Genomic DNA, 25,554 nt, shown 5'->3' with positions numbered 1-25,554 from the left:
CATATCATATAATATATAATATAATATTAAGAATTTTACTGCAAAATAAATAGAATATAGCATGAAATGAACACTCAGTAAAATATCTGCAGGGTCAAAAGAGGAGCGGCAAATTAGCTAAAGAACTGTGATCCTGAGGTTTGATATCAGTCTTTTTTCTTTTGTTGAAATATCACCTGTTCATACTAGCCATTAATTAAAGCAACACTAGAGAACTTTTCTGGTTCGGTCCCCCTGCAGGTTGGAAGAGGAATTGTCCATTACATTACATTATGCAAGTTTGCCAGATCAGGTAGCGCGAGCTGTAGTTCCAGTGAGACAACCTGTAGGGGGACCGAAGCGGGAAAGGTTCTCTAGTGTTGCTTTAAAGGGGAAATATGCAGTTTTTTTTAGCTTAATTTACCTTAACTGAACAGCTTCGGTGTAATTGGAATAGTTATATGACTTTTTTCGAGTTGAATGGTGGTCGTCTTGCTCCCCCCTAGCACCTGTGAGCAGAAAAACCCTTGCAACTTTTGGCTGACAAGCCCCCGGCCTCATCGTCAGGAAGTATGGCGTGATATCAGGTCTTGCGATGTAAGGAATTGCTTCACGGCACTGCACACATACGCCCATTCAGGAACTGGCTAACAAGGTAGCAATGGAGTTTTTCACACTATCGTCATGGCTGCGCCGGCAAAAAGAAGCAGAAAGCTAGGAAAGCATTGTTGGAGGAACAGAGAAAGAGGAAAAGGCAGACTGACCGAGCGAGGAGTCAGACACAAGTAAACATAGGAGCTGCCAAATATCTATTCTGAAGCTGTAGGGGGCTCTAATAGAGACCTGCCAGCAAAAACTACAATGGCCAAAACTACATAGGGCCATATAAGTAATATGAGACTTTAGCTGTTCAAGTGAGACAAATCAAGTGGACATCTAGAATGTAATTAGCTCTTTCCTTGAAGTGTTGAGCTGCAGTGGAAGGACAGAGTCAGTTTGATTCCATCAGCCAGTTGCTGTTTTAGGTTGTTCACCAGAGTAAACCTTTATTACACTGTGACAAGTTTTACAGATGGACAACATTGGGCGAGCGTGAGAAATACATCAGATCATACAAACTAATTTAAATTGTATTTGCACTCATTACTGATCAATAAAAACTTCATTCTGAAGAATGAACACAAAAAGAGTTTGTTTAAAGCTGAAATCAAAAGCTTGCACCTGAACACTATCTCCCTCTGCAGCAGTGAGAGGGAACTGGCATCATGTTCACACTACAATACATGCAATACAATACAATTCATTCAATACAAATGAACAACTAGCAAAGTTTGACAGAGCTGAGCTCATGTTTTTCAATGTGTAAAAATATACCATATAAGATCTACTGTACATGCTGTGGAATAGATGGACTTTACTGGCTTTCTCTGCCAGGACAGGTGTGATGTGAAAAGGTGAACAAAATTTCTTAAAAGTAATTTACTACATAAAGTATCACTTTGCATACCAAGTCAAATCCTGAACTGAGTTCAGTTATGTTATGTACCTGCACAGGTACAAATAAAGCTGCATTCTTCTCAAATCTTCTGCTACCTGCTGCTTCTAAAAAACTGAGAATGAAAAAGTTTGGAGTTAAAGACTTCTTTTTGTTTTCCTCCATGTGAGTCTCCCTCTGGTTTGACTGCATGGGAAGAAAACCACATAAAGTTTTGATGAGTTCTTTCTCAGAATCACCCCCTCACACCAGGTCTTCCTGCTCCTCTGGGTCTTCTGTCTGTGCTACAGTCTCTGAGATGTCCTCATACTCAGGACAAGAGTCTAACTGATGGGGAGAGACATTAAGATGAAAGTCAATTAGATTTTATAACGAAAGAAAGACTGTTTCCTTAAATTGCTCTTTGGTTAAAAAGGACTTCTGCAAGAAATGGGGTTGGAAAATATGTGACGGTAAAGACGCCTCTGTGGTTTCTATGAAGAAAGATTGAACTAATCAAGTTATATGTGAATTGTCTTTATGAACTCATAAACAACAAATGATGACCCTTTGGTAGAGTAAATTTCTGTCCCAAATCTCTCTCCTCACCTCCACAGTCTCTATGGGTTCATTTGGTTCAGTGGTGGAGCTCAGAGCTTTCTTCTTCTTGAATTTAATCCAAAAATAAACAAATAAAAGGTTTAATGGGAAACTGCAAAACTATGATTATGAGTTGAAGTAATAGTAGAAAATCAGTGATGATTAATTTTTATTGTTTCACCTCATCCACCGACAAAAAAGAAGCAGAGGAATCAGCCCCCCAACCCCCACCAGAGTCAACCTGATGCTGTTTGTTATCATTGTTATTGTTGATTTATCTAGAAATGGAGATAGACAGTCATTAGATCAACAGTACTGGACCTTATTGGGGAGGTTGATTCATAAATCAGTTTGCCAGGTGATACTGTCTGTTAATGAGCCAATTAGTGTCATGGAGAATCTTACCTGCTACAACAATCAGATGTAAGGTGGAGTTCTGACGTCCTCTTCTGTTCTGGGCTTCACAGTAATAATTCCCACTGTGTTCAGCTCTGAAGTCAGTGATGGTGAAGATCTGTCCTGATGCTTTTGGTGAGTCTTCATTCTCCTTGTACCAGGTGTAGTTAGCTGCTGGGTTAGCATCACTGCTACAGGTCAGATTCACTGAACTGCCCTCCACTATCTCAGCAGAGGGACTCACTGACACAGAGGGAAGCTTTGGACCATCTGGAGGAGATGTGTTAACAGAGATTACTCTAGGTTAAAGGTGACTCACTACAGAAGAACACATGGTATTTAAATTACTATCTCTGTGTAGCTGTGTCTATCCAACCCAGTCTCATGGCAGTTCGTGATATGGTCACGTTATTTAATCTATTGATTCGTGGTCACGGGGACGTTTTTCGCGTGTTTTTCGTGGTGGCCAGCACAAAAATGTAAACCAATGTATTTAAATGGGAAGCATATGTGGTGGTCACAGCACAACTACGGTAGCGAGTAGTATGAAATGCCGAAAATCCGCGTAATGAGGTTGGTTGAGGTAGTGGATGGGTCAAACAATTCAGGACTTTCACCCCGGAGGCCGGGGATCGTGTCCCGCGTGTGGCGTTAACCGTCCCGTTATTGTCGTGCGTTCCGCCCGTGTCCTAGCGGGTGAGGCGTCCTCCCCTGTGGCCGTGCAGAGTCTTTCCCCGTTGTTTTTCTCTTTAACCCAACCTCCGCCATCCCGTTATTGCCGCCGGCCCCCGGCGTGTGTCCCCGGGTTGGCGGTGAGGCGTGTCCCAGGGTGTGACGTTTGCTTTTTCCCCGGTTAATCTCCGTATAGACCAGTTTGTGCGGGCCACCATGAAAAAACAAGATTAACGTTTGTTGTACACGCAATCAATAGATTAAAAATAACGTGAGAATTTCACGAAATGCCCTGAGACCGTGTTGGTCTATCAGCATTTTAGACTTTTAAAGGTGGTTCGACTACATTGATGTGTGATGGTTTGAGTCCAAACTGCACAAAACCCCTAAAATCTCCTGGAGCTGCTCAGTGAATATCAGAAGACTGTGAATGGGAAGCAAGAACTAGAGCTGAAGAAAGTAGTTAGGATCAGTAGAAATATTTTCCTGTAAAGACTGGACAGATTTAAGCTCATTAATTTTAAATAAACTGTTTCACTCACATTTCACATCAATAGAGATGGATCTAGATGTCCTCCCCAGCTCATTCTCAGCTGTACAGTAATACTGTCCAGAGTCAGAGGACTGGATGGAGCTGAAGACAAGAGGTGTATTTTCACTGAGAGGTTGAAGTTCTGGATTTCCATTCTTCTTGTACCAGGTGTAGTTAGCTGCTGGATAAGCATTACTTTGACAGGTCAGAGTCACTGAACTGCCCTCCTCGATTTCACCAGAGGGACTCACTGACACAGAGGGAAGATTTGGAGCATCTGGAGGAGAAAACATAGGTAGGCAATAAGTGGTCATTAGTTCTAACAGATGTTGAACAAGTGACAGAATATAACAGCCCCCTGCAATTTGTACAGCTCTGTAAGGCTTTTTAAAAATGTCATGACAACAGATGAATCACTTTTTAAGCTATATTCATTAGGACCAAAGTGGTGGACTGAGCAGCTGATATTGCTGTTTCTACATTCTATACACTGTGTTATTTTGAAGGTTTGACACTTGGTTTGAGACACAGTGGAGTAAACAGAGATGTGATTTTATATCATTTCTTTTCCCCTTTTCCTCAACCAGACTGGAGTTGCTGCAACATGTTTGTGTGTGTTGTGTGTGGGGAGGGGGTAACAAGCAATGAGTATCTTACATTTGAATGTGCTATAAAATGAAATATCCTAAAATTATGTTTGAAACTGATTGCCTAGCTTTTGAACATCTGGAAGAAATATGTATCGGCTTAACTTAACTAAAATTAAACTGTTTACCGTTATTTAAATAAAGTGGTTTCACTCACATTTCACTTTAATAGAAATGGGTTTGGATGTGTTAGACCCCAGGCTGTTCCTAGCTCTACATGTATATTGTCCAGAGTGAGAGGACTGAATGGACGTGAGGACCAGCTGTTGTTCTTCAATGGGAGGTCTGAGCTTTACATTGCTCTTCAACCAGGTATAAGTAGCTGCTGGGTTAGCATCACTGCTACAGGTCAGAGTCACTGAACTGCCCTCCACTATCTCAGCAGAGGGACTCACTGACACAGAGGGAAGCTTTGGACCATCTGTAGGACACAAGGTGTAAAGACACATTACAGTTTTTTTGATTGCTAAACGACAGTGGGCACAACTGAAGCCACGTGTGCAAAACTCTAACTCCAGTCTGTACAGCAGCAGTTCATGTGGACCAATCTCTAGTTCGTTTTTCATTGCTTGAACACAGTTTTCAAAACTCTACACACTTATCTCATGGCTTTAACCACAATGTGCACAACACTCTGGATTTACAGCACTTTGTTCAAATGCTAACACACTGCTGTCAACACTGTTAACCACACATTCAAAACAGAATAGATTTCAGTCTGGTGCCTATCAAACACTGCTGATCGCTATTTTAGCTGAAAGCCTAAGCAGGTGTCTTGTTTTAGACTAGTTAGTAAACATATACGGTATTTGTATAGAGAAAGCTCAGAAAGCCTTTTTTTGTATACAAACACAAAATAAGAAAGAAACAATTCTACACTTTACCGTTTGAGAGAAACAGGTAAAAGAGCAGAGATACCATTATGTCCAGGTAAGATGTCTGAGACATCCAATGTGATGAAGAAAACTTGCTGCATGATGCTGGAGAGAGGCAGGATTAGTCACACTATTCTTTGTTACTGTTATGTACCTTTAGTTTTTTTTCCATTACTGTAATTCCATAAATTACTAGAGACAAAATACTATATTGAAGTAAACAGCTGATTTTCATTCCTTCTTGTTTACCTTACGTAACATTGGTATATTATAAAATATATAGCTTTTCTTTAAAGAAACTATTGAGTAGTGTGAAGTCACTCAAATTGTTCAAACTGTAAAGATGAGAAAGTTTGTAATTTCTGTCTTGGTGTTTGATGCTAGTGTGTGTTTACTCTCAGTGTGTTCTGAGTGCCAGTGTGTGTTATCTCAGTGAGGATTGTTCTGAGTGTTTGGCTGCACTGAGCCTGTTTTGAGACGTGTGTTAAGAGTTGTGTTGCTGTGAATGAGTTTTGCAGCTGATGTGAACTGTTTAGTTCAGGTGACTGTTGGTGGTGCAGACTGGAGTTTGAGTTTTACCCAAACTCCAGGGCTTCAGTTAAAAAAATAAAAAAATTTTTAAAAAAAAAAAAAAAAAGGAGGAGAATATTTTTTTTTTTTTTTTTTTTTTTTTTTTTTTTTTTTTTTTAAAAAAAAAAAAATTTTTTTTTACAAAAAAAAAAAAAAACCCCTCCTTTTTTTAACTAACAAAATTATTTCAAAGTTTGGTTCCTATTTGTGAACTCTTAATAGACAGACAGATTAACTGTTACATGACTGAATCCTTCAGATGAATCACTAACATCTCCAGTTATACAGGTAATAAAAACTGCACTACTACTGTACAATGATACACACCAATTAAATGTTCTGGTAAAAGGGTGTGGGGAGATGTGTGAAAATATTAAAATGATGACAAATCATAGAGTAGTTTTGTTCTGAGAAGTCAAACTGATGCCAACAGCGACTAAAAACGACCTTTTCCTCATCCACTGCTGTTCAGTGACCTACAGCTGTCAATGTGAAGCAGACTGAGCCGAAAAAAATAAGGAATGATCAGCAAAGTACTCCTACAAATTCAGACAGTTATTAGCTGTATGTTGCTTTTTAAAATGGAGCTGTATTACTCACATTTCACATCAATAGAGATGGATCTAGATGTCCTCAACTTTAGATTCTTCAAAGTAGCCACCCTTTGCTTTTTTATTAATAAGGGAAAAGTAAAGTAATTAACCCTAACAAAGCACACCTGTGAAGTGAAAACCATTTCAGGTGACTACCTCATGAAGCTCATTGAGAGAACACCAAGGGTTTGCAGCGCTATCAAAAAAAGCAAAGGGTGGCTACTTTGAAGAATCTAAAATATAAGACATGTTTTCAGTTATTTCACATTTTTTTGTTAAGTACATAATTCCATATGTGTTCATTCATAGTTTTGATGCCTTCAGTGAGAATCTACAATGTAAATAGTCATGAAAATAAAAGGAAACGCATTGAATGAGAAGGTGTGTCCAAACTTTTGGCCTGTACTGTATATATTCCTCAAAGCTCTGTTCCTCTCTTAGAGACCTGAGAGTATTTTAACGTTAGCTGTTCCTGGGACTGCGCTCTTCTGGACAGAGATCTCAGATACACACACATAAAAAAAGAATCTGCTTTGCTTGGTTGCTTTTTTTGACGGTGGTCAGGCTGCTGTAGAACGGAAACTGTAAAGAGATGCAGAACACTGAGGTGTGAGAAACTCACACATGGCTGTTATTGTTAACCAAACACGGATGTGTAACACACATAAACAAGCAGACTGGTAACATTTGGTGTAGGCACACAATGTTGATAATGATGTTGATTAGAAAAAGTACTTTTTATAATGTTGGCTTGTTTAGGTGTCTCCGTTGGATAAACTGTGTGCAGAGATGTCCTCTGCATGTTGACAGAGAGTGGTGCTCCGTCACACACACACATACACACACGCAGAGGTGCGGACGGAGTGAAGCTACGATGACTCGGCAGTTTCTTTGAGTCACGGCAGTTTTTAAACTCCACACGTACAGCGTTTGCTGCAAAATAAAATAACGGCGAATAAGATAAGATTAGAATACATGAACAAATGACAAATTAATTATTGAATTATTACTTTTGTTTAACACTTTTGTTTCTTTTAAACTATCCCTATTATTTGTTCCGGCAGTGAATGTATGAATCCTACTATGGCCTAAACCTGTTGGAGTCGTGACTCACTCGGCTCTCTAACTCAAGTCTTTAAATTAACTCATGAGTCGTGGGATCTCTAGTATCATTAACCCGGTTCAGTTGAGTCCTACTACAATTCATTCTAAAATGATAACAGCGCCGCACACAAACCTCTTGCAACATTAGCTACTACTAGTCCTAGCCATCTTAGCTGCCAAAAGCTTTATAACTTACAATTTCGTAGGCAACCACAACTCCACAAGTCAACTCAAGCGACTGAGTGAGCAGAAAGAAAAAATTATAGGAACTTCCCGACCCGCAGACTCAGAGCCGGGAAACATGGCAAGCTCGCAGACCATGGGACACACTCGAGGACTCATGAGACTCATGAGTCCTCGAGTGAGTCAGTCAGTCGCGAGAACCAGCCGGTTACGTTGTCATGAGTGGATCTGAGCAAGTGAAGTCTCCTCGAGTCGGGGTGAAAAGCAAATCAACAACAAAAGCCATTCTTTGACTTCTGAAATAACATACAATGTTCTGCACGTAGCCTAGCTAGGCCTAGTGATGGTCAAATGAAGCTTGGCAAACCAGTGTCTTTACTTTCTGAGCTCACTAGATGGCGCCGCTGTTCAACAAAGGGTTTGAAAACCCATTGAATTGCCATTCCTTTAACCTTTTTCTTTGAACAGAGAACGCGCCATCTAGTGAGCTCATAAAGTAAAGACACTGGTTCGCCAAGCTTCATTTGACCATCACTAGCTAGGCCTACTGTAGATGTGGTGTATAAATGTAGTATGTTAAAATACACTTAGGTCGAGCACACAGTCCAAAAACATTGGAAAATTTGCTAGGACTGAGTTTCCTTGCCGAATTAGCAATACTGACTCAAGTGACTCGCACAACCCGGATCAGTTTAGTGACTCAGAATAACACAAATCCTTAAAAGGAATCGAGGTTGCCAGACCTATTGTATGGCCACGCCAAGAACCGCCCTTCAATAGCATTTATTGCCCAGGCGCCCATGCTTACGCAAAGGTAACATAACCCCATTTGTACAGGTCCTATCCCCTGACCAATCGGCTATCCTAACCTTAACCATTCGAGGTAAAATGCATAACCCCAACCAATCGAGCTGGTTCATAGGGCGTGGCCATAGTAAGATTCGTAAATGTGCGTCCCGGCATCTGTCCAGAGTGCAGTTCACTTCTTTGTCATGTTTTGTAAATAATTCTGCCGATTCTCGTGTGGGTGAGGAGTGAAGCTTGAGTTTTATTTTGGAAAAAGGCTCTTATTAATATTTTCATTGGGCCGTCCCCATGAATTAGAAAAATACTACAAACTACCTCCTAATATTTCTTTATACTCACAGCTGTTGCATCATTAACTACACACGTTATCTTTTCAAGACTGAACATAAATATTCAGTCTTGTTTGTGTTCAGATGCTGTTTTAGTTTTGTTGTTACAGTTTGCAAATGTTACCGGCCAGTTTCAGATTATTTTATCAAGTCCCTGTGGTTATAGTAGCAGTCAAGTTGTGCATTCTGTTGAGTCAGTATCTGCTCTCTGTGAGATGACAATAAATGTGAATATAATCAAATGGTTTTCAGATTTATCCTTACTAACATAAATATTGTCATGAATAAATCTTCAGAAACTCCATTTTAAAGTTTAAAATCAAACTAACAAGCTGACAGTATGGATTCTGTTTCAGTCCAAAACTGTTCAATTACCTGCAGTTTAGAGCTTTTGGCCATGACCTCATAAATCATCAAGTAATGGAGCATCTCAATAACAGAATTCTTACACATAGCAACATCATATATTACAGTTCAAATCGTCCTGAAATAATTGTAGGAAAGAATTTTGAAATGTAACATCAGAACATAAAGTATATCTGAATATTTCTACTACTGGAGTGATTTTTGTTTCTATGAATAATCCTGCTGCACCTCCATTAAGAATCAGAAGACTCCAGTGAGATTACGTCTGAAATTGTCATTGTATTGTAATGTCAGTGTGTTTGTGTCCTGACACAGTAAACTCACACACTGAAGGAGAGGGGAACTTCTCATGTCCTTTCAACCCACAGGAGAAGACGTCTGTGGGATTAAACCAGGTTGTATAAGTAGATGTCTCCACCGAGGTAATGTGTTCTCTGTTCTTGAACCAGACGTAAAAAGGAAGACCACCAGCTGGACTGCAGCTGCTGTGACACTTCAGCTCTGCCTCGGTAGAAGACTGCTGGACTGTTACTCTGATCACCTGCACCTGCAGAGCTGGACGTGAGAACAATAAGCTATATTTTATCACAGGTTCTAAAAAAAAGTACATACAGTACAGGCCAAAAGTTTGGACACACCTTCTCATTCAAATGCGTTTCCTTTTATTTTCATGACTATTTACATTGTAGATTCTCACTGAAGGCATCAAAACTGTGAATTAACACATGGAATTATGTACTTAACAAAAAGTGTGATATAACTGAAAACGTCTTATATTTTAGATTCTTCAAAGTAGCCACCCTTTGCTTTTTTATTAATAAGGGAAAAAATTCCACTAATTAATCCTGACAAAGCACACCTGTGAAGTGAAAACCATTTCAGGTGACTACCTCATGAAGCTCATTGAGAGAACACCAAGGGTTTGCAGAGTTATCAAAAAAGCAAAGGGTGGCTACTTTGAATAATCTAAAATATAAGACATGTTTTCAGTTATTTCACACTTTTTTGTTAAGTACATAATTCCATATGTGTTCATTCATAGTTTTGATGCCTTCAGTGAGAATCTACAATGTAAATAGTCATGAAAATAAAAGGAAACGCATTGAATGAGAAGGTGTGCCAACGGCCTGTGCTGTACTACATCAGCACAACAGTTAAAAAACTCTAGAAGTAGTAATGAGCATAAGTATTTATTTAATATTATTTATTATTTAATATTATTTATATATATTATTATTTAAGTAATAATATGTTTTTAAATGTACTGTGTTGGTGTATTTCCATCAGTTTGTGTTGATCAGTACCTGTGACAGTCAGAGTTGTTCCAGGTAAACTCCTCCATTCAAATCTTGGTGTTATGAACTTGTAGTGATACTCAGCTGAGTCTCTCTCTCTCAGGTCTGAGATTCTCAGAGTGGAGCGCTCCTCTCTCTGTTTCTACATGAACACGACCTGTATACTGGGAGTCTGTACTAAGGTCTTCAGGCTGGGAAGGATTCTGCCCTCCATGATACGCTCCCGACTGAACCAGAATGTTGATTTGTCAGGATAATTGTAGCTGTTGTACAAGCAAGAAATGTCCACTGAAGAGCCTTCGGAGACACAGATGCTTCTGTCAGTGTACGTCACTCTGTAGCAGGATTCACCTTGGACACCTGAAAGATAAAACCATTTTGACCATTTGGAAACCAGAGTCTGTGAGGAATCACAAGAGGAATTTCCAGAATAAAACTACACTACATGAAGTTACAAGGCTCCACTAAATGGTGTTGTGTTGGAAGAATGTTGAGTAAACTCACACACTGAAGGAGAGGGGAAATCCTTATATCCTTGAAGAGCACAGGAATAGCTGTCTGAATTATACACAGGGTTTAAATAATAAGATGTTTGTGCCTGAATTTCCTGTCCATTCTTGTACCAGACATAGGAAGGATTATTAGGTAGACGACAACTGCTCCGACACTCCAGCCTGTTAGAATGTGATATCACCTGGAGACCTGGATGTGTGAAGAAGGAACATGAATGTTATGTTAGACAAAACTGTCAACATACAACAACTGTTTTATTAAACTGTCAACAACAACTGCAAATAAACACACAACACATTTATATTATTGTTTTCTAGATCTTGAACATTTGGAAATAATTAACATATGAATAGAAATGTTACCTGCTGTGACAGACAAAGTGACTCCAGGTGAACCGGTATATCTTCCACCTTCTTGGTTTGTTGTGAACATGAACTTGTACACAGCTGAGTCTCTCTCTCTCAGGTCTGAGATTCTCAGAGTGCAGTCCTTGTCATTAGAACTGTACTGCACACGACCTGAATATTCTGAGACTGTTATCAGATCTACAGGTTCATTATTATTCTTTTTAGTAAACCATAATGTTTTCTCAACTCTAGTATAACTGCCTTTCCTCAAGTATGGGTATGTGTAGCTGCAGTGTATGTTCACTGTTGATCCTTCAACAGCACAGATCTGAGTAGAGGTGTAAGTCACTCCCCAGCCATCCTGACCCTGTATCACTGTAACACAGAGAACATCAGGAAGCCCAATCAGACTCAGAACTACATCAGGAGACTTTTGTAGTGAAGGTGCTTCAGTGTGTGATTTCCCAACAACTACTTCTGCTCTCATGCCGTCCCACTTTAAGACAGTCTGAGATAATCTTTTAGTGAGTCTGTCGAGTTTGGCGAGGTCAGTCGGTGTGTTCCGTGCCATCGTCCGCCGGAGGGGCTGTCGGACTTCATTTTAGCCGATTTGACGTGTTGAATCGGAGGGCGGGCAGTCCGACTCAATGACCAATCTGATTGGTGGGGTGCTAACCCGGAAACGGGGAGCGGAATGAGCGTGACTAGAGTCTCTCAAATTCTGACGAAAATCTTTTAAACTGACCTTTGTCGATCTGAAATGAAGACAGATTCAGCAGCTGCGTTTTTCAGAAACATGTTTCAGTGAACTATTTTAGTACAATATGAGATCGTATTCTGAACAAGCCGCCATGACAGTCTAGCTTTGAATTTCTGGAAAAAACAAACTCACGTGACGCGTCCAATCAGCTGCCGGTTTTCATTTCTTGGGCAACAATACAGACAAAGAGTATAGAAGAACCCTTTGATACAGAGTAGCGCCGTCTGCTGCTATGGAGACGTATTACGTACGCTCAAGTCAGTGTCGCCTCAGTGTGTTTTGAGGCAGTTTTGGGATCTCGGGGACCCGACTGATCAGTCCGACTGCCTTTTCTAACGACGGTCGGTCGTCTGGTTAGTGTGTCAGCGCCATAAGGCGTGGACCAACTTTACAAAACGCAGGCTGTTTTACTGCAGTTTTATCTTGACTAGAACTGAGCTTAAAACTTTCTTATATTTGTTCTTTTTTGGGGACTTTCCACTATCTTCTTTTATTACAAAAGGGCATATAAGTCAAGTTTTAATGTTATTTCTGGTTTATGCTTAAGTAAACAGAGGAATGAAAAAATATGCAAATCATTCAGTTTTACATGATAATTTGTAATGTAAAGGAACAGTCACAGCTGAAGACATGATATATGCAGTTAATCTGTAAGAACAGTGATGTATTAAACTTTAACATAGTATTTACTGAACAAGATAAAACAAAAGCTCAAGATAACATTTTAGAAGGGTGTGAAAAAAAGAATCTGCTGCTTGGGTTACTTTTCTGTCACTCAGGCTGCTGCAGAGTGTGAATGGAAACTGTAGAGAAATGTAGAACACTGAGGCGAGGCCAAATAGTGTGACATGTCGTTAACCAACCCAGTATCACACCTAAGTGTGTAACACACCCACTGGTTAGGCGTGATACTGGGTTGAGTTAACACATACAGACTTGTTCCACAGAGAGAACAAAATTTAAAAAATGAAACTTAATTATTAATTTGTCACATACACAAAGTACAATGTAGTTAAATGTAATTCTTGCATTGAGCCCATCATAAGTATTAGAAGCAGTGGACAGCTATAAATAATGCATCTGGGGAGCAACGTGGGGTTCAGGGTCTTGCTTAGGGACACTCTGACATGCGAGCGGAGCAGCGTAGGATTGAACAACCAATCTTGTGGTTGAGGGGTGACCACTGTTCCACCAAGACACAAGCCGCCCCTATGATACTTAAAAATAAAAAATGGCTTCCAGATCTCTGACACAAACATGCACAATTCAGATTAGTCCTAATCAAAATGAAATGAACACCTGGCAGTGAATCTATGGAATATAATTAACTGTAACACTGTCCTAATCTCATTGTTAGCTTTGTCTGAAGATCTGTGAACATCCTGCATGTTACACCTACATGATCCTCTCTGATAGGTGAAAGAAACCATCTGGCTTCTCTGCACTGTGTACAAGTTTGTCAAAGCTACAACAGACACACACGGCCATTTTGTCTCCTTATAGAGTTGATATGGTGAGAGTGTTAGCAAACTGTTGCTCATTCACACATCCAGCAGACACAGAGCATTAGTTTAGAGTCGTGTTTCTGGACATCTGATGAATTTAAGTCCAATATTCACTCTTGCTTTAGCAGCTACATGTGCCACTGTGTTCACCAGCTAGTCACTTATGTTATTTTTATGTTGTCACACACACACACACAAACACACACACACACACACACACACACACACAGAGCTCTGTGTTGGTAATCCTGTAAAAACTTAATTTTAAAGAAAGACAAGTGAATGTCTAATGTTGAAGGGATCGCACCAAATTGTATAACATCAAATCTTTTTATTTACTGAAAAACAACCTTCCTCTGTATATCTGAAGTGTGCTAAATACCTTACAATACAAATGTAGATGTACAGTACCTTGTACAGAGAGAAGGAAGACAACAAATCCACTCGCTGCTGCTGTTAAACTCATAGCTGCTCCTCTGGTCTCTGTTAAATCAGCAGGTAGATCACATACATGAGAAATACTGTGTGTCAGGAACTCACTATAAACATGTCTACATTAAAGAAGGGACGATGTGGTCTCTGAAGACAGAGTGTTTGTTCTGGGGTTGGTACATTTGTATTTAACATATATCACACTGTTAAAAACCGGCCTGGCTTCCTTCCTCTTTAAATCATTAATATGCATGAAAAGAAAAACAAGTGACAAATTAGACAGAGACGAACACTAAATGTAACATTGTTTCAAAGGTGAGGTGTGTGTGTGTGTGTGTGTGTGTGTGTGTGTGTGTGTGTGTAAAGAAATTCTAATTCAATTTCCAAGACCATGTTTAATAAATATATTCCAGTCATGAAGTACATGTACACCAATTTAACTTACACACAAATAACAATCACTATAAACTAACATTAAACAAATGTAGTTTGTTGTAGTTATGTTACCCATCTTTACAGTAATTAAAGGTAATGTGTGGAGTTGACTGTATGACCACTAGTAGCACTATGAGTGGGTTCCTGTTTAGTTTGTAGCGTACAGGGGGAGGACCAACATGAAGGTAAGGCATTCCATGTTCCCACTGACTGACAGTTCCTCTGTCACTCTGTTGCAGGTTTGACTATAGACACCTGAAAGATAAAAGGATTTTAAAACAGCACTGGTACGTCTTTTTACATGCAGTAACACAGAGCAAGTAGAGCTAAATGACAAATGCATGTTGCTCATACAGAAAGAGGAAGTGAGGTCACACACACACACACACACACACACACACACACACACACACACACACACACACACACACACACACACACTATTTCAGCTTCTCAACAGTGGTAAACACAAAGGTGTGTATGTGCAATACCATCAATACATGTTAATTCATGCAGAGTTTATTTAACAGCATGGCTTAAAGTCTACAGCAACACTAGCAGCCTCATGAGACAGTAAAGGCCCTGACACACCAACCTGATAATCGGCCGTCGGACAGTTTGGCGAGGTCAGAGACTCGAGTCTGTTCAGTGTGTTCCGTGCCGTAGTCCGTCGGACGGCCGTCGGCCTTCATTTTAGCCGATATGTCATGTTGAATCGGAGGGCGGGCAGTCAGACTTAATGACCAATCTGATTGGTGGAGTGCTAACCCGGAAATGGCAAGCGGGATGAGTGACAAACGCCTCTCAAAATCTGACGAAAATCTTTTAAACTGAACTTTGTCGATCTGAAATGGAGACAGATTCAGCAACTGCATGGCCTATTTCTCGCTTACATGTAAAATGTTTTCAGAAAGACGTTTCAGTGAACTATTTTCGTAAGATATTGATTCGTATTTTCGAACAAGCCGCCATTATGCTCGGCTGGAGAAGCCAGACCCACGTGATGCGTTCGTCATTTCCGGTTTTCATTTTTTGGGTGACAATACAGATTAGCGCCGCATGCTGTTATGGAGACGTATTACGTCTCACTCACGCGCTGAACGTACGCTCAAGTCGGCGTCGCTTCGGTGTGTTCCGAGGCACTTTTTGGACCTCGGGGAGCCGACTGATCAGTCCAACTGCCTTTTCTGCCGACGGTCAGCCGTCAGGTTTGGTGTGTCAGAGCCTTAAGGCTCATTTAACACCAAAGTTAATTGAGCAGTGCAACAATTTTCTTTTTAGTGAGACAAAAAAAAAACTTTCAGTCCGAATGTGGTGACAGAAGAATGACACTTGCATACCGAAGCGGGAAAGGTTCTCTAGTGTTGCTTTAAAGGGGAAATATGCAGTTTTTTAGCTTAATGGTGAATTTGTTACCTCAGTAAATATGTAGACCATTTTAGGACATCTCATACTCAGCTGGTCAGTCTCAACTCTATGATTAAAAGCATATCATATAATATATAATATAATATTAAGAATTTTACTGCAAAATAAATAGAATATAGCATGAAATGAGCACTCAGTAAAATATCTGCAGGGTAAAAAGAGGAGCGGCAAATTAGCTAAAGAACTGTGATCCTGAGCTTTGATATCAGTCTGTTTTTTGTTGAAATATCACCTGTTCATACTATCCATTAATTAAAGCAACACTAGAGAACATTTCTGGTTCGGTCCCCCTGCAGGTTGGAAGTGGAATTGTCCATTACATTACATTATGCAAGTTTGCCAGATCAGGTAGCGCGAGCTGTAGTTCCAATGAGACAACCTGTAGGGGGACCGACGGCGAAAGGTTCTCTAGTGTTGCTTTAAAGGGGAAATATGCCGTTTTTTTAGCTTAATTTACCTTAACTGAACAGCTTCGGTGTAATTGGAATAGTTATATGACTTTTTCGAAGTTGAATGGTGGTCGTCTCGCCCCCCCTAGCACCTGTGAGCAGAAAAACCACCCTTGCAACTTTTGGCTGACAAGCCCCCGGCCTCATCGTCAGAAAGTATAGCGTGATATCAGGTCTCGCGATGTAAGGAATTGCTTCACGGCACTGCACACATACGCCCCATTCAGGAACTGGCTAACAAGGTAGCAATGGAGTTTTTCACACTATCGTCATGGCGCGCGCCGGCTAAAAGAAGCAGAAAGCTAGGAAAGCATTGTTGGAGGAACAGAGAAAGAGGAAAAGGCTGACTGAACGAGCGAGGAGTCAGACACAAGTAAACATAGGAGTTGCCAAATATCTATTCTGAAGCTGTAGGGGGGGCTCTATAGAGAGACCTGCCAGCAAAAACTACAATGGCCAAAACTACATAGGGCCATATAAGTAATATGAGACTTTAGCTGTTCAAGTGAGACAAATCAAGTGGACATCTAGAATGTAATTAGCTCTTTCCTTGAAGTGTTGAGCTGCAGTGGAAGGACAGAGTCAGTTTGATTCCATCAGCCAGTTGCTGTTTTAGGTTGTTCACCAGAGTAAACCTTTATTACACTGTGACAAGTTTTACAGATGGACAACATTGGGCAAGTGAGAAATACATCAGAACATACCAACTGATTTAAATTTAATTTGCACTCATTACTGATCAATAAAAACTTCATTCTGAAGAATGAACCCAAAAAGAGTTTGTTTAAAGCTGAAATCAAAAGCTTGCACCTGAACACTATCTCCCTCTGCAGCAGTGAGAGGGAACTGGCATGATGTTCACACTACAATACATGCAATACAATACAATTCATTCAATACAAATGAACAACTAGCAAAGTTTGACAGAGCTGAGCTCATGTTTTTTAATGTGTAAAAATATACCATATAAGATCTACTGTACATGCTGTGGAATAGTTGGACTTTACTGGCTTTCTCTGCCAGGACAGGTGTGATATGAAAGGGTGAACAATATTTCTTTCTTCAGGTACAAATAAAGCTGCATTCTTCTCTAATCTTCTGCTACCTGCTGCTTCTAAATAACTGAGAATGAAAACGTTTGGAGTTAAAGACTTCTTTTTATTTTCCTCCATGTGAGTCTCCCTCTGGTTTGACTACATGGGAAGAAAACCACATAAAGTTTTGGTGACTTATTTTTCAGAAATAGTTTTGAGTTTGCCCCCCGCCCCCATGCAGCAGACTCAAAGCTGTCTGACCTTCACACCAGGTCTTCCTGCTCCTCTGTGTCTTCTGTCTATGCTGCAGTCTCTGAGATGTCCTCATACTCAGGACAAGAGTCTAACTGATGGGGAGAGACATTAAGATGAAAGTCAATTAGATTTTATAACAAAAGAAAGACTGTTTCCTTAAATTGCTCTTTGGTTAAAAAGGATTTCTGTAAGAAATGGGGTTGGAAAATGTGTGACGGTAAAGACACGTCTGTGGTTTCTATGAAGAAAGATTAAACTAATCAAGTTATATGTGAATTGTCTTTATTAACTCCTAAACAACAAATGATGACCCTTTGGTAGAGTAAGTTCTGTCCCAAATCTCTCTCTCTCACCTCCACAGTCTCTATGGGTTCATTTGGTTCAGTGGTGGAGCTCAGAGCTTTCTTCTTCCTGAATTTAATCCAAAAACAAATAAAAGGTTTAATGGGAAACTGCAAAACTATGATTACGAGTTGAAGTAATAGTAAAAAATCAGTGATGATTTATTTTTATTGTTTCACCTCATCCACCGACAAAAAAGAAGCAGAGGAATCAGCCTCCCAACCCCCACCAGAGTCAACCTGATGCTGTTTGTTATCAGTGTTATTGTTGATTTATCTAGAAATGGAGATAGACAGTCATTAGTTCAACAGTACTGGACCTTATTGGGGGGGTTGATTCATAAATCAGTTTGCCAGGTGATATTGTCTGTTAATGAGCCAATTAGTGTCATGGAGAATCTTACCTGCTACAACAGTCAGATGTAAGGTGGAGTTCTGACGTCCTCTTCTGTTCTGGGCTTCACAGTAATAATTCCCACTGTGTTCAGCTCTGAAGTCAGTGATGGTGAAGATCTGTCCTGATGCTTTTGGTGAGTCTTCATTCTCCTTGTACCAGGTGTAGTTAGCTGCTGGGTTAGCATCACTGCTACAGGTCAGATTCACTGAACTGCCCTCCACTATCTCAGCAGAGGGACTCACTGACACAGCGGGAAGCTTTGGACCATCTGGAGGAGAAAACATAGAGACATAGAAACATTTAAAAAAAACAGTTGTGGCAGTGTTATTCTTCTGAAAACATTGACTGCCTATTGACATTGACTGATACACTGCCCTCTGGTGGACAGAACAACTTAAGTTTGATACCAATATAGGTCTTACTGAAGGCATTTAATGGTCAACATATTATTAATAAATATTCAAATATATTAATATTAATAAACAAACTTTGAATATGATTTTTGGGCAAAAGCCAAAGCCCTAGTGTGTATGACTGATTTAGTGAGACACAAATAAGACAGAAATGCTAAATGTAACTGTATGTTACTACAGCTTTCACAACTGTTGATGCACGGAGCATCCATGTGGGATTTTGAACTCGGGGTACTCAGAGGTTGTCTGAGTTCTGAGCTCAGAAATCCGAGGTCAGGGGGCGTTTCTGACTTTGACCTCGGAAAATCTGACTTCCGAGTACAAATGGAACTCACTATTATACTTTGTCGCCTTACCTAAATACAGGTCGTAATTGATGCTCGAAAAAACAACACATGGGAGCGTTTTTCAGGGGAGGACAGTCTCTTCTGTGAACATTTTGATCTTTGTTTCACTGTTACAGATGTTCACTAGCTAAAGGAATTTTATCTGATGCACCGGTGATCACAACCACTGCTCTGTGTAAAAGGGGGTAACTGCAAACTTTCTACTGCAAATCATAAAGTCTTCAGCTGGTAGGCCTGTTTAAGTGTTGCTTCTTTGTAACATGACATGTTTTTGCAAGCCACTGTCTCTTATTTTAAATAAACTGAATGTCTAAATGATTTGCCGATATTTTCTTCTTACACTGGACATCTAAGAGTAGAGACGTAGAGTTGGTCCGTCCAAACTGATTCTCAGACTTGCAGTGGTAGTTGCCTCTGTCCTCAGAGCTGATGGAGGGGAAATGATAGATGCTCTCTGGTCCTTGAAGCAGTGTTTGGTTCTCCTTGTACCAGGTGTAGTTAGCTGCTGGGTTAGCATCACTGCTACAGGTCAGAGTCACTGAACTGCCCTCCACTATCTCAGCAGAGGGACTCACTGACACAGAGGGAAGCTTTGGAGCATCTGGAAAATATATTAACATTGATTTTCATGAATTCAGATGTGTTGCATGCTTCTGAAACTTTGTAAAAGGTGAATAAGATTTTTTGCAAATGGCAAATAAAAATCCTGAATAAGATGGCTTTAGTTTAGTTCATGAAGTGTAAATGATTGCCAATGGTGATGAAAACGGCCTCTGTGACATCTACTGGAGCTGCTCAGTGTGAAGAAAGCATTATCTGCTAAACCTGTCTTTTGTTAACTAAATGTAACACATTTATATGTTTTTACTCACAATTCACATTAATAAATACAGATTCAGATGTCCTCATCCCAAGCTCATTCTGAGCTGTACAGTAATACTGTCCAGAGTCAGAGGACTGGATGGAGCTGAAGACAAGCTGTGGTTCTTCACTGAACAGTTTTGGTTCCCCCTTGTACCAGGTGTATTTAGCTTCTGGGTTAGCATCACTGCTACAGGTCAGATTCACTGAATCATTCTTCATAATGTCACCAGGGAGAGTCCTCGACACAGAGAAAGGTTTCGGAGCATCTGGAGGAGATGATATGACCAAACATTAATATGAGAGTGTTCATCACCCACTTTCATACAATACACTAGAATTACAGCCTTGTGGTTGTATGCCTTCGCCAACCAGTGCAGTTGTTGCAGTTTACATCCATATCTGACCAGACTCACATTTGTAGTGAAGACTTTGAATTAATTTAGAGAACTTTATGTCACAGTGAAGTTGACCTTTGACCTTTTGGATATTACATGCAATCACTTTTGACCTATTAGACATTTGTGTAAAATCTTTCACCGATTAACCAAGGAAGTGCACTCAGACTTGCTGCCAATGGCCTCTTGCAGTGTTGCAAATGAAAGATCCTCCTGCTACCCAAAATGGATTTTCCGATAGGCAAAACATTGTAAAAGAGATGTTTACGAAACTGTTGACAGGACACCTTGAACTGCAGACAAGGTTGGTTATTCAGAATTTTTAATCAAAAACTTTTTATATTTGAAAAACTTCCATCAAGCCAAGAAAAGAAATGTAAAAACTGGTACGTCATCACAATTTGTCTTTCAGCAGAGCTGGTCATTTTGTGTGGGAGAAACACCTACGGCACATATTCGTGGTAAAACCCGGAAGGTTAGATTTTTTTTGCATATGCACCGGTCGAGCAACTCCATTGAAGAGAATAGAGCTAATTTTTGGGGCATTTATAGGCGTTTATTTTCCCAGGACACGTGGCAACCCGCACTACCAACTGAGCTAACCCGGCCACAAGTATGGTAATTCTTGAGTTATTGCTAAAAAAGTGTTTTGTGAGGTCACAGTGACCTTTGACCTCCAAAATCTGATCAGTTCATCCTTGAGTCCAAGGGGACGTTTGTGCCAAATTAGAAATAATTTCCCCCACGGGGTTTCTGAGATATTGTCTTCACAAGAATGGGACACACAGACAGATGTACAGACAACCCTGTCACCGGAGCAGACGCACAAAAAAACATTTACTTACATCCGTGTGGTGTGGGCTATTTGTTTACATCACTGCCTCAGCTGACACATTATTTGAGCATTGTTGCCACCAAGTGTCCATCAGTGGAATCAGTGTGAAACTCAGCAGGGTGTGAAACGAGAAACCAGCAGGTATGTGCGTCTTTGTGTTACAAGCTTGTATTTTTGTCACTTGGTGGCAGCAGAAACTAGCTGTAAACTCTCACCTTATTTCGTTGATATGGCAAACTGTTGCCTCTTTACACACGCAGCAGATAAAAAGCCACACTAGCCTTCATTGTGAGTTGGGTTTTCGTATGGAAATATCTGAATCTTTAGCAGCTAATACATATCATATCACAAAAAAGGACTTATGCGATCCATTGTTTCTGTAAAAATATTGATTATTGCTGTTTTAAAGTTTCCACCAGATGACATTTGGTTTGTGAAAGAGAAGAGTAAACTCACACACTGGAGTAGAGCGGTATCTCTGGTAAGAACAGGAATAGCTGTCTGCAGGATCAACGTGACCTCCGTAAGAAGGAGATGTTTCTCCCTGAATCATTGTTCCATTCTTGTACCAAAGGAAGGAAGAGCGGTCAGTAAGACAGCTGCTGTGACAAATCAGCTTTGGACCAGTCGAAGACCAGATCACCTGCACCTGCAGATCTTGATCTGTGAACAAGGAACATGAATGTCATATACAATTAGCCCATGTACAATCTACCATTTTATATGTACACTTATCTATTGATCTCTAATCTAACCAGGTAAATGGTCTTTGTTAGTAAAACATACACATACACAACAGAACTCTAAACTACAACTAATCACAATTTTGTGCTTGGCTCATGTGCTTATGCTCCATGTTTGGAGCATATTTACTTCTTATTCAATACTTTCCCTTGTGTTAAACTTCACTTTTAACTAACCAGGCATATATCAAAACAATATTTTTTTTTTTTAACATTACAATAAATTGTATTAATCAGTACCTGTGACAGTCAGAGTTGTACCAGGTAAACTACTCCTCCACTCAAAGTTTGGTGTCTTGAACTTGAAGTGATACTCAGCTGAGTCGCTCTCTCTCAGGTCAGAGATTCTCAGAGTGGAGCGGCCCTCCATGTTTCAACATGAACACGTACTGCATACTGGGAGTCTGTACTAAGGTCTTCAGGCTGGGAAGGATTCTGCCAACGAAGGACTAAGTTCAGGACTGAACCAGAATGTAGATTCAACTTGATCTCTGTAACTGCTGTAATTGCAAGAAATGTCCACTGAAGAACCTTTGAAGGCGCAGACACTTCTGTCAGTGTACGTCACTGTGTTGCATGAATGTCCATGGCCACCTGAAATATTCAATATTTTTTATTGTTATTATGACAACTAAAGTCTTTGCTGCGGTAATACACAACTGGTTGTATTGCTGTGTACAGGGTCATTATCCTAAAAGACATATGAAGAGATGGTATAAATCATTAGCTATAAGTTCAAAATAGTGTAATGTTAGTGGAAAACTGTGGAGTAAACTCACACACTGAAGGAGAGGGGGAATCCTTATATGCATTAAGGGCGCAGGAATAGCTGTCAGGAGGATAAAAGTAGTCTGAATAAGAAGATGTTTCTTTATTTATTTTCTCTCCATTCTTGTACCAGAGGTAGGAAGAACGATCAGGGAGAAGACAACTGCTGTGACACTTCAGCTCTGCCCATGTACAGGTTTCAGAACGGCATGATTTTACCCAACGTATCTGCACCTGGAGACCTGGATTCATAAAGAAACAGAAATATCATTTTAGACTGAACTGTCAACATAGACACAGAGATAACTGAGACACAGAGATTGACAGTAGTGCTTCCTAAATGTTGAGCATTTGGAGCAATCTTACAGTTTCCAACAACAAAGTTACCTGTGACAGACAAAGTGACTCCAGGTGAACCGGTATATCTTCCACCTTCTTGGTTTGTTGTGAACATGAACTTGTACTCAGCAGAGTCTCTCTGTCTCAGGTCTGAGATTCTCAGAGTGCAGCTCTTCCGTGACAACTGTACTGCAAACGACCTGAATACTTTGAGTCTGTTCTCAGATCCACAGGCTCTTTATCATGCAACTTAGTGAACCAGAATGTTCTCTCAACTCTAGTATCACTGCCTTCCAACGAGGATGGGTATGTGTAGCTGCAGTGTATTTCCACTGTTGATCCTTTAACAGCACAGATCTGAGTAGAGGTGTAAGTCACTCCCCAGCCATCCTGACCCTGTATCACTGTAACACAGAGCACATCAGGAAGAACAATCAGACTCAGAACTACATCAGGAGACAGACTTACATGTAGTGAAGGCTCTTCAGTGTGTGAAGCTACATTTCCCAAAACTACTTCTGCTCTCATGCCGTCCCACTTTAAGTCAGTGTTAGACAAAGATAATCTGATAGTACCAACTTGTTTTGGGGTCGGGGAGTTTGGAACAACTTTAGACTGTTTTACTGCAGTTTTATCTTAACTAGAACTGAGCTCAAGACTTATTCTGTATCACACAGATTTTTCTAGGCAACAGACTGGCCCCTTGTTAACTTCCTGTCAGCTGATGTCACTGGTTACAACAGGTAATCAACTTGGGGCGATTCAGGATGTTTATGTTTATATCTGTGAAATGGTCTATATTTGTACTTTGTTGGGGACTTCCAATGTCTGATTTTATTAATGAGATTAATGGATATATAAATCAAGTATTAATGTTATTTCTGGTTTATGCTGAAGTAAACAGAGGAATGGAGAAATATTCATATCAATCACTTTTACATGAGGATTTATAATGCTAAGGAACAGTCTCAGCTGAATACATGATCTCTGCTCTGCAGTTAATCTCTAGGTGCACTGAGGCAGGACATCATACAGAGGGTGCAGTGAAGGAACAGCAATGTATTGAACCTGTGAACAAAATAATTGCTTTTCTGTCTGTGGTCACTCAGGCTGCTGCAGAGTGTGAATGGAAACTGTAAAGAAATGCAGAACACTGAGGTGTGAGAAACTCACACATGGCTGTTATTGTTAACCAAACATGTATGTGGTCAGGCTGGTGTAGAAACTGTAAAGAAATGCAGAACACTGAGGTGTGAGAAACTCACACATGCCTGTTATTGTTAACCAAACATGTATGTGGTCAGGCTGGTGTAGAAACTGTAAAGAAATGCAGAACACTGAGGTGTGAGAAACTCACACATGCCTGTTATTATTAACCAAACATGGATGTGTAACACACATAAACAAGCAGACTGGTAACATTTGGTGTAGGCACACAATGTTGATAATGATGTTGATTAGAAAAAGTACTTTTAATAATGTTGGCTTGTTTAGGTGGCTCCGTTGGATAAACTGTGTGCAGAGATGTCCTACATTTAAAATGGGATGAAAACACAGGAAACTAGAAGGGCAACTCTGAGAGCACAGACCTCCAAACAACAGACAAACAAATCAAGTCAAAAACATCACCTTCTTGGCAGAGAAGACACTTAACATTTGAAAAAACACTCAGACCTCACAGTATCAATCTATAAATTGGGAACTCTCTGAGCGTGTCTCCACACATGCGCAGTACGAGCAAGCATTTCTGTCCTCTCTGCATGTTGACAGACAGTGGTGCTCCGTCACACACACACATACACACACGCAGAGGTGCGGACGGAGTGAAGCTACGATGACTCGGCAGTTTCTTTGAGTCACGGCAGTGCCGGTAAAGCGGTTGCAAGTGTGGTTAAATTTTTTAAACTCCACGTGTACAGCGTTTGCTGCAAAATAAAATAAAGGCGATCCGAAAGCGGCCGTGGTGCAGATACAGACAGGCAGGCACAACAGGGTTCTTATTGCCCTGGGGACTGACTGACAGGCTGGGGATTGTAGGGAAAGGCAACTTTATTTCTATAGCACATTTAAGCCAAATGCAATTAAAAGTAGTTTACATAAAACATTAATATACATATGTAAATATAAAGGCCATGCCAGTGATTAAGTTTATGGATGGACAAAGCAGGCCAACCAACCCTAGCATACAGGGATCAATGGTGAGTTAGGGCCTTAAGATTTGTTATGGACCTCAATGCTCCATGGTATACAGTATCTAAGAAGTGAAGGCATTAGGAAGATGCATATATAAAACAGCACCATAGTCAAACACAGACATAAAAGGAGCAGCAACAAGTTTCCTTTTTGCATCAAAAGAAAAGCAAGACTTATTTCTGAGATAAAAACCCAGCCTCAGCTTCAACTTCTTCACAATTTGCAGAATTTGAGACTTAAAAGAGAGAGAATCGTCAATTAAGAATCTTAGGTATTTATATGAAGATACAGACTCAGTCACATTGCCCTGAAACGTAAAAAAAAAAGATGGAAGGTTCA

General features: G+C 40.2%; 3 protein-coding genes and 2 long non-coding RNA genes across 5 annotated transcripts in view; 1 reads left to right on the top strand and 4 right to left on the bottom strand.

The window, feature by feature from the left end:
• The window catches only part of LOC120559237, a 353,225-nt gene that overhangs the window by 92,575 nt on the left and 235,096 nt on the right, over positions 1-25,554 (top strand). The gene's annotated exons all lie outside the window — the stretch shown is intronic.
• On the bottom strand, positions 2,231-10,636 carry LOC120565738 (B-cell receptor CD22-like). The gene is made up of 6 exons (XM_039811741.1): positions 10,588-10,636; positions 9,452-9,682; positions 4,458-4,721; positions 3,664-3,930; positions 2,459-2,719; positions 2,231-2,331 (listed from the first exon to the last, which is right to left on the bottom strand). Exons 1-6 carry the CDS (start codon positions 10,634-10,636, stop codon positions 2,231-2,233), a joined length of 1,173 nt encoding a protein of 390 aa, XP_039667675.1.
• On the bottom strand, positions 10,658-11,391 carry LOC120559560. The gene is made up of 3 exons (XR_005639318.1): positions 11,298-11,391; positions 10,927-11,124; positions 10,658-10,782 (listed from the first exon to the last, which is right to left on the bottom strand). It is a non-coding gene; the product is annotated as an uncharacterized LOC120559560 (long non-coding RNA).
• On the bottom strand, positions 17,371-20,041 carry LOC120559494 (B-cell receptor CD22-like). Its single transcript, XM_039801214.1, has 6 exons — positions 19,951-20,041; positions 18,326-18,586; positions 18,102-18,198; positions 17,934-17,991; positions 17,587-17,668; positions 17,371-17,484 (listed from the first exon to the last, which is right to left on the bottom strand). Exons 1-6 carry the CDS (start codon positions 19,985-19,987, stop codon positions 17,450-17,452), a joined length of 570 nt encoding a protein of 189 aa, XP_039657148.1. The 5' UTR covers positions 19,988-20,041; the 3' UTR covers positions 17,371-17,449.
• On the bottom strand, positions 20,087-22,257 carry LOC120559557. Its single transcript, XR_005639315.1, has 3 exons — positions 22,156-22,257; positions 21,629-21,835; positions 20,087-20,208 (listed from the first exon to the last, which is right to left on the bottom strand). It is a non-coding gene; the product is annotated as an uncharacterized LOC120559557 (long non-coding RNA).

Source organism: Perca fluviatilis, chromosome 1 (assembly GCF_010015445.1).
Source record: "Perca fluviatilis chromosome 1, GENO_Pfluv_1.0, whole genome shotgun sequence".
Taxonomy (NCBI): domain Eukaryota; kingdom Metazoa; phylum Chordata; class Actinopteri; order Perciformes; family Percidae; genus Perca; species Perca fluviatilis.
This window is presented reverse-complemented; position numbering and strand designations above follow the sequence as displayed.